The sequence below is a fragment of the Saccopteryx bilineata genome, chromosome 4 (assembly GCF_036850765.1).
Source record: "Saccopteryx bilineata isolate mSacBil1 chromosome 4, mSacBil1_pri_phased_curated, whole genome shotgun sequence".
Lineage (NCBI taxonomy): Eukaryota > Metazoa > Chordata > Mammalia > Chiroptera > Emballonuridae > Saccopteryx > Saccopteryx bilineata.
In genome coordinates, this window is record NC_089493.1 from 272130826 (window position 1) to 272145620 (window position 14795).

The 14795-nt window shown below is 40.0% G+C and overlaps 1 protein-coding gene across 3 annotated transcripts in view; it reads right to left on the reverse strand.

Moving 5' to 3' along the window:
- The window catches only part of LOC136334441 (S-adenosyl-L-methionine-dependent tRNA 4-demethylwyosine synthase TYW1), a 201698-nt gene that overhangs the window by 170963 nt on the left and 15940 nt on the right, over positions 1-14795 (reverse strand). For all 3 annotated transcript variants that reach the window (XM_066274639.1, XM_066274638.1, XM_066274640.1), the window contains exon 7: positions 10919-11035. In XM_066274639.1, the coding sequence (XP_066130736.1) occupies positions 10919-11035 (117 nt within the window). The remainder of the gene's footprint in view (positions 1-10918; positions 11036-14795) is intronic.

A 14795-nucleotide genomic window follows, 5' to 3' on the forward strand; every position in this document is an offset into this window, starting at 1 on the left:
GACAAACCCCAAAGGCAATGCCAAAAAACTATGAAAAGGAAGAGCCAAACAGTAAGAACATCATCACTCAAGTTTAGTATACTACATCAGATATAAAATGAAAACACGAGACATTTGGAAACTCCACCATAACCAAACAATAATGTAAAACAAATACTGATAAGCTTATTTTCATGTTGTACTAAAGTTGAAAAAAAAATTTTTTAACCTGGGATAAAAAATGGTTTTATGAGATTTTTTATTAGCAACTTGAAATATCATAAACCAATTTCTTTAAGTTCATAAAGTCCAAAATCATTTCATTTCAAATAACTTTACATGGATATCCAAATTTTTCACTAGTGCTTTTCTCCAGCGCCCTCTAATGGACATAAGATAAAAAAGCAAATAAAAAAATGAACCCACATATTATTCCATACTCTTAATGTAAACTTGAAATTTGCTGAGATTAGATATTGTGTTCTCAAGACACACACACAAAAAAGTTACATAACTATGTCAGGTAATGGATGTGTTAACTTAATTGTGGTAATCATTTCACGATTTATACATGTATCAAATCATCACATTATAACCTTATCAAAAATCCCATGTATAATCTAAATAAATACAATTTTTATCAACCATATGTCAATAGAGTTGGGAACAAAATTATTCCAAATTCTTCACCCACTACAAATAAAGCTTTAAATAGTTTTTCTTAATCTGGTGGAAAAATGCAGAAATCTATTTAAATCAGTTGTCATACACTGAAATCTATCCTGGTTTAAGACAGTCAAACCATGCAAAATTACTCAGATATTTAATTAAGGGACATAAATTATAATTTGTTTTGATCTAGTATATCAACTTGGGCAAAATATAACATAATAGCTGAAAACCTGAAACAGGCTATATGATCAACTCTAGAAAAAAACATATAAGCAAATTTTAAAAGTCTAAGCTAACTTCTCATTTCAGCGTCTCTCAGGCTTTTAGAGATTTAATGCATTTTCATGTACATGTTCTCATCTGACTCACACAACTCTGTCAACTCGGTAAGGAAAGCGGAAATGGCAGCCCATGTTTCTCAGACAAGGGGATCAATGCTAGGGAAATTAAGCTGTGCGCTTAGATTAACAAGTAACAAACTAGCTAGGTCAGGCCCAGAACTTACATCCATACACTTATCATTCTTTTTTTTAGTGAGAGAGAGAGGGACAGACAGACAGGAAGAGAGAGAGATGAGAAGCATCAACTTATAGTTGCTGCACCTTAGTTGTTCACTGATTGCTTTCTCATATGTGCTTTGACAAGGAGGCTCCAGCCAAGCCAGTGACCCCTTGCTCAAGTCAGCAACCTTGGGCTCAAGCCAGTGACCTTTGGATTCAAGTCAGAACCATGGGGTCATGTCTATGATCCCACGGTCAAGCCAGTGACCTTGGGGTTTCAAACCTGGGTCCTCAGTGTCCCAGGCACTCTATCCTGTACCACCACCTGGTTAGGCGACACTTGTCATTCCTAATAGCTCCTCTGCCATTGCTTCTAAAATATTCAATACAAAAGCTACTAAAAATGCTAAAAGAAAAAAGATAGATGGTAATTTTGGATATTATACTTTAAACATTTCTTTTAAATTTTCCATTGATTTAAGAAAGAGAGAGAAAGGGAGAGAAAGAAAGAGAGAGAAAGGGGAGGGAGAAGAGAGAAGCAACTCACTGTTCCACTTAGTTGTGCACTCATTGGTTCCTACTCATATGCGCCCTGATCAGGGATTGAACCCACAACTTCGGTGTGCAGGGAAGATCTCTATCCACTAAGCCGCTTGGCCAGAGCCTGGATATTGTAGTTTAGAGTTTTATACTTGTTAAAATACCTTTGCTTATAAACCTTACAACTGAAGCCAAACCAATATAAAAGTGAATATAGGACAGTGTGTAGTAAAGAATCTGGTCTTGCTCAAAAAGAGCAAGACCGTGGGTGACGTAATCTTATTGTGTTACTTGAATTGATATCCTAAACCATGGATTATTCCTTATCTCAGTGGTATTCATTGTCCGAGGAAATCTGACTGTAAGTCCAGCTTGACTTTATTTGACTGCATCGAGGCCTCCACGGCCAAGGCTGAATCTAAGCATCCCCCAAAAAATAAAAACCTACCCCAGGCATGACAGTGCAAGCTATGCCGGGATCACGGACTTAATAGCGACTAATCCATAGAGATGTCTTATTTAAGAGCAAGTTGTGGGCGATTTTACGCCCCAATGGCCCTGAGGTAAGAACCAAATGCCGTTTACGACCCAGTTTAGAAACCCCCACGATTAATGGGCCTGGAGCAAGAAGAGTGCTACCATGTGGTGTCCGTCGGGTTGTTGGTTTCACGGAGGTTGGTAGATCAAGAGACACCCTTTGGATGAGGATAGTCCTGTTGACGAGGATTTATTAAATAAAATGGTGTATGTACGATGACCAATTAATATGTCCTGTACCATTTAATTAATATGTACTTGCTTAATATTCATGGGGAATATAATTTAATGCACGATATACATAGGAGTAAGGTTATAAGCGGTGCGGGAGGGGTACTTTGGAAAACTGCCTTTGTCCCCAGTTCCCAACAAGTAACCTCTAAAACAGGGGTCTCAAACTCAACTCAGCATGTGGGCCGCAGAGCAAGATCACAGCCATTCGGCGGGCCGCACTAGGCAACTGTTACGCAACACTTTTCTCATTGCAGTTGAAAACAAAAAAAAATCAGTACAACAAGCACAATCGTACATGCAGTTTACTCAGTGTCACAAAACGACCAGAAACTGTAGTTCGCATCACAACTGCTGTTAACTAAGCTAATATCTAGCTAGGATGCTAGAGAAATGAAAAATACAAGTAGGCCCCTAGGCTTACTTAATTTTATCCAAAATATTTTGAACTTCGTGGATTAGTCTGCGGGCCGCACAAAATTGTTCAGCGGGCCGCGAGTTTGAGACCCCTGCTCTAAAACCCTGTAACTTCCAAATGATAAAAGTATCTATTCCCGTATTCATGGTAGGCCCCTCAGACTGCACTTGACAGTTCACGCTAACAAGGTGACTCATGCCAAAGTCAGGATGGAGGCCTGGAGACTGAGGGCAACCATGTGGGCAATCCGTCAGTCAGGCATCCTACCCAGTGAAGCCCCAATAGAGACTGTGGACGCTGAAGCTCAGGTGAGCTTCCCGGTTGGCAATACTCCGTGTGTATCCTGAGGACAACAAATAAATGCTTCCCAGACTCTGCTAAACGTGTGTCTTCCTTTGGCTAATTCCCTGTACCCTTTCCCAGCAGCAAACTGCAACCATGAAAATAACAGCTTTCAGTAAGTTCCATGAGTTTTTCTAGCAAATCATCAACCTGAGGGTAATTTTTAGAAATCTCACAAATGGTGTCATGAGTGAAAGCAGTCTGGGGACTGTGCTCAGACCTTATAGTTTGTCAGCCTCCAGGTAGACAGAAAAAGGTGGTTGACAAGAAAAAAGTTATTATTTTTTGGGTTGGCAAGATTTAAAAGATTGCTAACACCTGGGGATTGGCAAGAATACAGAGAAATAGGCATTCTCATCTTTCTCCTATACTGTAATTAGAAATAAAAGCATTTTTAACTTTTTACAGGGATTTTTTGAAATATCTATCAAACTCTAAAATTCCCCTTGATCTAGAAATTTCAATTTTATAAATGTATTCTTATAGACCTATATCAGCCACTAAATACATAAGAGCAAGCATGTTCATTATAGAAATTAGAAAATACATAAACGTTCATTAACAAGGATCAAATAAGTTATGGGACATAATTATGGACTGCTTCATAAACATTAAAATGAATTAGGTAGGTCTGTCTGGCAGAATTGTCACGCTCAGTTTTTAAAAAGCAGTCTGTAGACTTGGATCCCATCTGTGTAGTCAGAAAAGGAAGTTATATTAAAATACAGGTGTGTTGCTAAGGCAGTAAAGTACCTGGAAGAATACTGCCAACCTGCAAACTGTGATTACCTGTGAAAAGTAGATTAAGGAAGAATAAAGACAGGGGACTGTATTCTGTGAATTTTTGAAATGTATATAAACAAGGTATTAAATTAAATTCCAAAGAAAGGGTAAGACCAAGTTATTAATTGTCAAAGAAAATAAGAACCATTTAACAACTTTAAAAATGCCTCATTCACATCAAGGATATAAAAGGGTAGCAAGTATAGAGATAATGAGAGAGGATTTTGAAAGATTTCTTTGGAGAATGTTGGTAAGGTATTTTAAGTTGCCTTCTCTGCCTGAAATGGAGAGATGCTGTGGAGCTAAGTGCCCCTTACCTCAAGCCCCAAGGGAGAGTCTCCAAAGGAGTCCCTCAAAGAAGCTCCTACGTCACCCTGGCACCCAGAGGGTATCACAGATTGGTGACTGACTCCTGCCCAGGAAATCCAGAAAGCAAAAGGACTGACTAGTTGCTTTAGCAGGTAAGCACTACTGCTGGGCAGGAACTAGCCTGTCCTTCCAGAATAAAGAACTCAGGAGTGTTCCTTTGGGAGCAGGGTGCAGGTAAGGAGATCTTAGATCCTGACCAATGGGCAGCTAGAGAGATCAGATACTAGACCTCTAAAGGCAGGAAGCCAGATACAGCGCTCAGAGGAAGGAGTAAGCAACCACAAGAAGTACACTTCTCAGAGTACGCCTGCTCCGTGCAAGGGACCAGGCAGGGAGACAGCCATGGACAATGTCTCCAAAGAAGCAATGGAAAGGCTGCCTGGCTGAGTCCATTTTAAACACCCAATGAGGAGAGAGAGCACAAAGTCATCTCGTGACAATGCCAAGTAAAAATTTTCCCATTTCTGCCTGACCAAGTGGTGGTGCAATGGATAGAGCGTCGGACTGGGATGCCGATGACCTAGGTTCAAGACCCCAAGGTCGCCAGCTTAGCGAGGGCTCTGGTTTGAGCAAAAGCTCACCAGCTTGGACCCAAGGTCGCTGGCTCAAGCAAGGGGTTACTCGGTCTGCTGAAGGCCTGCAGTCAAAGCACATATGAGAAAGCAATCAATAAACAACTAAGGTGTCGCAATGCGCTACGAAATACTAATGATTGATGCTTCTCATCTCTCTCCCTTTCTGTCTGTCCCTGTTTAGCCCTCTCTCTGACTCTCTCTGTCTCTATATAAAAAAAAAAAAAATTAAATACAGTAAAAGTTTAAAAAAAGAAATTTTTCCCATTTCTCTCTCCTGCCCACCCCCATCCACTCTCCAAATCCTAAGGTGATCCAGAATAAAAGCTAGCAAAGAGGTCATCACGTAGACAACACACAGGGAGTTTCAGCTTTGAATTAAACTGGAAACTCTGACTTTGTTTATTATTACTTAGTATTACATACGACATACATTCTACTGCCAAATCGAGACTTTGTGCTTTGAAATACCTATAATACTTTATTAGCAAAACGACCAGAAAATTAGGGAGTCTGCCCGAGTTTTCATCCCAAGACAGGGAAGTGCTCTCCTTTCTGTAGAGAGGCAACCTTCCTGGTTGCAAGAGGCAGCAAAACTCCAAGTAAGGTAGCTTTTATAACTTTGCAAAAGTAATTCCTGTTGTAATTACAGACTGTATCAGTATTCAGTACTTTTAAAACATTTTTCTGTGAGATTTCTTTTTTGTGTGTGACAGAGACAAAGAAAGAGAGACAGAGAGAGAGACAGATAGGGACAGACAGACAGGAAGGAGAGAGATGAGAAGCATCAATTCTTCGCTATGACTCCTTAGTCTCCTTAGTTATTCATTGATTGCTTTCTTGTATGTGCCTTGATGGGGGTTGGGGGGACTACAGCAGAGCGAGCGAGTGACCCCTTGCTCAAGCCAGAGACCTTGGGCTTCAAGCCAGCGACCATGGGGTCATGTCTATGATCCCACACTCAAGCCAGCAACCCCTGGCTCAAGCCAGCAACCCTTTGCTCAAGCTGGGGACCTCAGGGTTTCGAACCTGGGTCCACCATGTTCCAGTCTGACACTCTATCCACTGCGCCACCGCCTGGTCAGTCTCTTTTTTTTTTTCTTTACAAGCAAAAGTTTATTGATTTGATTGATTGATTTGAGAGGGAGGGGGATGAAAGAGAGAGAGAGAGAGAGAGAGACTTCAACCTGTGTTCCACAGCTGTGCATTCATTGTTTGCTTCCTGCATGTGCCCCGACCAGGAATCAAACCCACAAGTCTGGTCGCATCAGGACGATGCTCCAACCAACCCAGCCACCCAGCCTGGGCTATGATATTGACTCTTTAAAGAGCCTGGCCAGTTTCTCACACACTGTCCCACATTCTGGATTTGCCTGATTGTTCCCCCATAATTAGACTCAAGTTAAAACATTTGTGACATAACACTACATAGATGATATTACATACGATATTATATACATCTTTCTACACAGCATATCCCGAGGAATGTTAGGGCAAGTTTTTTTGTTTGTTTGTTTTTTTGCACTTTTCTGAAACTGGAAACAGGGAGAGACAGTCAGACAGACTCCCGCATGCGCCCGACCAGGATCCACCCGGCACGCCCACCATGGGACCACGCTCTGCCCACCAGGGGGCGATGCTCTGCCCATCCTGGGCGTCGCCATGTCGCAACCAGAGCCACTCTAGCGCCTGAGGCAGAGGCCACAGAGCCATCCCTAGCGCCCGGGCCATCTTTGCTCCAATGGAGCCTTGGCTGCGGGAGGGGAAGAGACAGAGAGGAAGGCGCAGCGGAGGGGTGGAGAAGCAAATGGGCGCTTCTCCTGTGTGCCCTGGCCGGGAATCGAACCCGGGTCCTCCGCACGCTAGGCCGACACTCTACTGCTGAGCCAACCGGCCAGGGCCTAGGGCAAGTTTTAACATAAATGATGCTAAATTTATTCTTTGGTAGAGGTGAGAATCACCTAATCAGTCCACTTATAAAGGTACATTTTTCCCTTTGTATTTAGTAAATAATTGGTGCGGTATTTTCTTCAACTAATGTATGCATTTTTAGCAAATCTCAGTGGTTTTGTTTCTAGGATGATATATTGAGACTATGAATATCTGCTCCCAAAAGACATTTCATCCAATCCTTGTTTAAATCAATTATTACACCGGGGATTGCAAACAGGTGATTTATAATTCTATCATGCTCTGTATATTTATTATCTGGAAACTTTCTGCAAAGACTTTCTCCCAAGCTTCCTCTATGTATAACACAAGGATTGATTTTTTTTAAACTTGATTTAATACAATCCATAATGTTCATTACACTCATTTTTAATGCTCAAATTGTCCTAAATTTGCGCTGTGGGGAACTCTTCAGAGCTGATGCTATGTCCTTCTGACATATCTCCATCACTCATGGACGACCTACCAGTCCTTGCTCAACAAGATGCTCCGGGTCTATCTGTTATTCTCTCTTCCCCAATCCTGAAATCAGCCATTTCTCCAAGGAGCTCTGCTTCCTATCAGTGGGGAATGATATTTAGAAAACAAGATCTGTTGCTGGTGAAAGTGGGTTCTTTTGCATTATCCCAAGGAAAACTTTTTTAATGTTTTTATTAATTTTTCAGAGAGAGGTGGGGCAGGGAATGAGTAGTTGCCTCACTCTAGCTGTTCACTGCTTGCTTGTTGTATGTGCCCTGAGGCGTAAAGCCCAGGGTTTTGAACCAGCAACCTCAGTATTTCAGGTCAAAGCTCTATCTGCTGTGCCACCACAGGCCAGATGAGAAAGGAATTTCAAAGGGCACACTCATGGGAAAAGTTTAAATGTAGTGGCAAGATTTTATTGGGGTGAGAGAAAATAATACACCCTTAGGGATGTAGAGGGTGAGCAGGCTCCAGCAGCCACTGACCTGAGATTCCTGATAATCCTCCACATATGTTCTGGATTCTCAGTAATAAACAAGCTGTCATTCAAACCATCCAACCCATTTCCTGATTCTTCCTGGGCCTGAGCTGAGCCCTCCCCTTAACAAATTCCTCTCCTGGACCTACCAGGGTTCGGTGCCACCTATCCAATCTGATTCTTTTCCCAAGCTACATTCCACCTGTTCATGTTGCCATTTTGGCTTCTATAGCACATGCCTCAAAGAAGAAGCACCTCCCCCTACACCATTTTGACTTCTACTTGCATGTCCAAAAGTTCTGCTACATCACCTGGTTTCTACTGTGCGCATGCCAAGCAGAGAACTTTTCCCCCTGCTCCCCAGAACTATATAATCCCCAGACTACCAGCTGGCAGTCTCTCAGAGAGATCTCTCCTGCCAGTTTAGAGTCCCCTCAGCAGAGGATACGGTGGTCCCCTGGAGAGTATGAATGAGTATGTGAATGCTATAGCTTCTAATAAATTAAGCTTAATGGAATGCTGTAACTTTCTAATGAAACAGGAATATCTGATTCAGCTTCCTAGTTTATTAAGCTTTACATTGGATTCATCTCCCTAGTTTATTAGGCTCAATGTCTGACTCCCTTTGCTCCACTAACATCTGAGTGTTTATTATGTTTGTTTCTAGATCTATGGCATAATAAAGAATAATCTGGCCTTTGCCCCAAGTTCTTGGCACAGAGTTTCAAAAACCTTGGCATTTCCTAAGTGACAGAAGTGTTTTTTTCATGCTAATGAGACTCATAGTTCTATTAGATTTTAGGTTTGTTTGTGTTTTAATTTAATTTTCAAGAGAGCTTTATGTAATAGAAAATTTAATGCCTTCTTTATAAGGGGCAAGTATTTTCCCTCACTTCACTTTATCATCTGTCTTCTGATTTTGCTTATAGCCATGCAAATCTTTATAAAAAATCATTGATAGATTCAATCTTTTATTGTTTCTAAATTTTTGGGTCACATAGAAAACCTTTCTCTAAGCTATAAAATAATGCATCTAATTCTGTTACTTATATATTTTTCTACATTTAGATCTCTGACACAATTAGTTTATTCTGATGTATATATGAAGTACAGGGCCAATTTTGCCTTTTCACAATTAGCTATCCATTTGTTAGTGTCATTTATCTTAAAAGTATATTTTCACATTAGGGAAAAGAGATGCCACCTTTATCGTATATGAAATTCCCATATATACCTGGTTCTAGTCTTAGAATTTGATTCTGTTACACTGGTCTGTCTCATCAAGAGCCTTGTAATTATAGGTGCCTTGTAGTTAGATTCGATATCTGATAGAGCTAGTCTCTCATTACTACTCCCCCCCCCCCCCAAAGTGAGAAGCATGGGGAGGCAGACAGACAGACTCCGGCATGGGCCCGACTGGGATCCAACCAGCAGGCCCAGCAGGGGGCGATGCTCTGCACTGCAATAGAAGCCATTCTAGCGCCTGAGGCAGAGGCCAGGGAGCCATCCTCAGTGCCTGGGGCAACTTTGCTCCAATGGAGCCTTGGCTGCCGAAGGGGAAGAAGAGAGGAAGGAGAGGGGGAAGGGTGGAGAAGCAAATGGACACTTCTCCTGTGTGCCCTGGCCGGAACTGAGCCCGGGACTTCCACATGCCAGGCCAACGCTCACCCGCTGAGCCAACGAACCAGGGCCTCTCATTACTACTTTTGCCACGAGGTTTTCCTAGCTATACTTACATGTTTACTTTTCCACATGAATCACCAGTCTAGCTCCAGAAAAAACTTTATGGGAATTCTTAATAAATTGCACCAAATTTCTGTATTAACTTAAAAGAACTGACATCTTTGAAATACTGCTTCATTATATCTAACAAGGCTATCTTTTCATTGTTCAAGACACTGTTCAGAAATGTTTTAAAGTTTTCCTCACATAGATTTAGGAAATTTCTTTTTAAATGTATTTCTATGTAGTTATTGATTTGTTATGTGGCTATTTATTATGTGATATTTTTATGTGGAAATGAGGTCTTCGCTTCCATGACAGCATTTAACTGGTTACTGTTTGGATATATAAAAGTTTTTTGACTTTTCACCTTATTGTATCCTGCTACTTTTCTAAAGTAAATCTTTTACTAAATCCTTTCATTGAGTTTGTGTTAATTTTATGATTGATTTTCTTGGATTTCTCCACAGTTCATAGTTTTACTTATTTTGTTTCTAAGACTTATGCACTTGATATATTTTTAGTTTGGAATATTCTCATTTCCCAACTCACACTTAATTGAGACTTTATGTTTATATAATTCCCATGAAGCGATAAAATGTCCCCTAATTTTTGAGAGCAGTATATTATGTTCTTTCCATTTTAGATCATTAGAATCCTACTGCACTGTACAGTCTCACATTCATCTGGTCACTGAGACCATGACAACTCAGACTAACATGTCCTAGATTCTGAGGGCTTCCACCCATGCTGATTTCAAGACCACAGACCAAGCTCCATCATCCATGAGCCCAACACCACTCACTCCATAAGACAGGGAAGCAACTTGACACAAAAGTACACTTGAAATCTCAACACTAGCCCTGGCTGGATGGCTCAGTTGGCTGGAGCATCGTCCTAAGATGCACAGGTTGCTGGTTCGATCCTTGGCCGGGGCACATACAGGAACAGATTGATGTTTCTGTCTCCCGCCCTCTACCTTCCTCTCTCTAGATTCAATTTTTTTTAAAAAGGAAAAAAAATAAAAAAAGACAAAAATCTCAACACTAATCAATCTTATCATGCTGTCACCCTGTCATCTTCAGCTACACAATGAATGGAGTCCCTCCTACCATCTAGCCTTTCCTCAGTTCTTGTCCTAAAATCTTCTGCCTAGTCTACTACAAGCTCACTTTCACAGGGCCAGGAGGAAAGACTTTCACAAAACTCATGCAAAAACAGCAAAAACATATAAAACTCTCAAGGTAGGAGATAAATAAATAAAACTGTAATTATTAGCTCAGATGGACTACACACCAGTACAGAATGCTAGATGTTAACCCACTGCAGGATCCAAGTTTACTGTGTCCCCAAATTACAGTACCTTTTCTTTCTTCACATGATTCATTATGTTGCCGAGGTCCTCAACATCAACAACAGAAGTCTGGTGGTCCTCGGTACCAGACTCTTCCCCACTGGAACTCTCAAAGGGCTCCTCATCCTGGAAAATCAATGCTTTAGAAATACATTGTTCAAAGTAGCAAACCATCTAATTCCCTCTCCTAAATTCTGAGGTCGCTGAATAGATATTAAATATTTTTCACTACAGATCAGCAAACTGGCCCACAGGCCAAATCCAGCCAGCCTCAGGTCAAATCTGAAGGTGGCCATCACTGACATAGTATATATGGCTACTTTCTTGATAAATAAAAATCTCTTTAAAAGGCATAAACAAGTAAAATGAATTTTAAAAAACACAAATCAACTCTATGCTGTCTTCAAGAGACTAACAGAAAAACAGAAAAAGCTATTCCATGCAAAGCATAACCAAAAGAGAGCAGGGTAGCTCAACTAGTATCAAATTAGACTTTAAGTCAAAATTATTACAAGAGACAAAGGACATTAACACATCAAGAAGATTTAAAAATTATAAACATATATGCATCTAAAAAAGCCCAAAACATATGAATCAAAAATGATATAACTGAAGAAAGAAAAAGACATTAATAGTTGGAAACTTGAATACCCCACTTTCAATAATGGACAAAAAGCTGTATAAATCAATGAAAAAATAGAGGACTGGGACATAATAACCCAATTAGACCTAATGGACTTATTCAGAACATTCTACCCAAAACCAGATTATACAGTCTTCTCAAGTGTACATGGAATATTCTCCAGGACAGGCTATATGTTAGACCCCAAGAAAATCTCAATTAATTTTAAAAAATTAAATCATCCAAAGTATATTCTCTGACCATGTTAGAATTCAAAAGCATCTAAAGAAATAAAACACCTAAGAAAAATTTAACCAAAGAGGTGAGATACTTGGACACTGACAAGTCAAAATATTGATAAAAGAAATTAAAGACCACACAAATAAATAGAAAGACATCCTGTGTTCATGGATTGGAAGACTTTATATTGCTAAGATGACTATACTATCCAAAGCAATCAACATACTAAATGCAAACCCTATCAAAATCCCAACAATGTGTTTTGCAAAAATGGAAAAACCACTCCTCAAATTCATATGGAATTGCAAGGGACTCCAAATAGGCAAAACAATACTGCAAGAGAAGAACAGAGTTGGAGAACTCTCGGTTTCCAAACTTAACTACAAATCTACAGTGTGGACTGGCACAGGATAGACTGACAGATCAATGAAACAGAATTTAGAGTCCAGAAAACCTACACTTCTATGGACAATAAACTTTTGATAATGGTGCCAAGTCCATTTAATGGGAAAAGAATAGTCTCTCCTCAACAAACGACGTTGGGACAACTGGATATACACATGCCAAAGAATGAAATCAGACCTTTATATCACACCACACACAAAAATTAACTCACAATAGATATAAGACCTAAAACTATAAAATACTTAAGAGGAAAACTTTGGATTAAATCTTCATTACCTTGGATTTAGCAATGAATTTATCTTCATTATCCCAACAACATGAGCAACAAAAGAAAACATAAACTGGACTTTATAGAAATTAAAAACTTTGGTGCATCAAAGGACATGATCAAGAAAATGAAAATAAGACCTATATTGAAGAAAATATCCACAAATTATAGCTCTGATAAAGGTCTAAAATGTAATAAAGAACTCTTACCAGTCAACAACCAAAAGACAAACAACCCAAATAAAAATGCAAAGAATCTGAATAGACATTTCTCCAAAGAAGGTATATAACCAGCAATACACATCCAAACAGATGCTCGATATCATGTCATTGGAGGTAACTGTAAATAAAAACCACAAGGAGAGACTACTTTACACTCACTAGGATGGCTATAATCAAGAAACCAAAAGTAAGTGTTGACAAAGAAGTTGAGAAATTTAAAGGCTTGTGCATTACCGCTGGAAATGTAAAAATAATGCAGCCACTGCAGAAAACTGTTGGTTCCTTAAAGAGTTAAATACAGAATTACCACATGTCCCAGCAATTCCACTCCTAGGCATATACACAAAAGAATTAAAAAGTTCTCAAACAAATACTTGTACATGAATGTCATAGCAGCACTATTCCCCATAACCAAAAGGCAGAAATAACCCAAATGTCCATCAACAGATAAATGTATCAATAAAATGTGATATATCCAGACAATGGAATATTATTAGGCTGTAAAAAAGGAATGGAGGTCCACACATGTACAAATGGATGAATCTCCAAAACATTATGCTAAGTCAAAGAAGCCAGACAAAGAAGGGTCACATGTTATGTGATTCCGTTTGCATGAAATATCCAGAGTAAGTAAGTCAATCCATAGGAGCAGAAAGCAAATTGGAGGTTGTCAGTGCTAGGGGAAAAGGGTGAAGTCTGACTGCTCGATGGTTTTATTCTAAGATGATGAAAAGGTCCTGCATCTTGATACAGGTAGTGGCTGCACAAAGGTGTGAATGTACTAAATACCACTGGATTATATACTTTAAAATGTTCGTTTCATTATGTTAATAAGTATTTTTAAAGTAATAAAAGTGAATTGGAAAGAAAATCAGCAACTATAAACAAAAAGACTGGCTAATAAAAAGAACCAAAAAATGAAACAGCAGCTGAAAAGCAGAACACAGGAAAGAGTTGTTTTTTACTTGCTTTTTGTGTTTGTTTAAACACAGTTGATTCCAGAGCATGTTTATATATTTATGGGAAGTAGCTAGTAGAGCAGAAAAGATTAACAATGCAGGAGAAAGATGCAATAAACAAAGCATCTTGTTTCCAGAGCAAGCACAGAAAGTGGCCTCTGACAGAACCAAGTCCTTTGTGTTCTGGGGCAGAAAAGATGGTGAAGATACGCAGGTGGGGCACAGGCCATAGGAGAATTCTTCTCTGACGGCTTTGTATGAGGGCTGGAGAGAGGCATAGGGAGAAAGAGTGCTAAACAGTCATCTCAGAGAGTGAGAAAGAAAACTTGTAAGAGAATGTCAGAGGCTGTGGGGAAGTTCTGAATTCATACTTGAACCTGTGGCCAAACAGCAAGCAGCAGGCAATGGAGAAGGCAGGTACCCGGTTTCCAGCAGCCTTGGAGTTCAGCCAATGGTGTTGTGAGATGGAATGGAAGGCAAGGCAATTGAAGATGTTTATAAAAGAATGAGTATAAAATCTAAACTGGGTAGGAACAGAAGGGAATAAGCAGTTTTCTCTATCCAATAAAAAGATATGGGCCTGGCCTGTGGCAGCGCAGTGGATACAGCATCGACCTGGAACACCGAGGTCGCAGGTTCAAAACCCTGGGCTTGCCTGGTCAAGGCAAAGCAATGAACTAAAGTGAAGCAACTATGCATTGATATTTCTTGACAGCCCCCACCATGTCAAATCAATTTAAAAATAAAAATGAAAAACAAAGATAAGGGATCAAAAGAATTTTAAAGTAGGAGTACCAGAAAGTGTCAGAGTTTGGGCAACAGGAACATGAAATTTCAGAAGTGACCACGGAAGTGAGAGGCCACAGTCAGTGAAGAACATGCTTACTGGAGGTTTGAAGGCCAGGAAACTGACAGGCCAAGGTGTTAAATCATCAACATGGCTGACTCAGCCACGAAGAACATGACAGGAGGAAGGGGGGAGAATAAGACAGTGAGTCAGAATGTAAAGTTGTTCCCGAATGACACAAGTGACCAGGTGATCAAAGCACAACAGCTGTGCTACAGCCTGAAGACATGAGCTTCAGAGGAACTCTGGGGTATCTGAAGGAAGAAGAGAGAACTGTTTAGAATGAGGGATGAAAGAGGAATCCAGGAGGACTGGCAGCCTTTA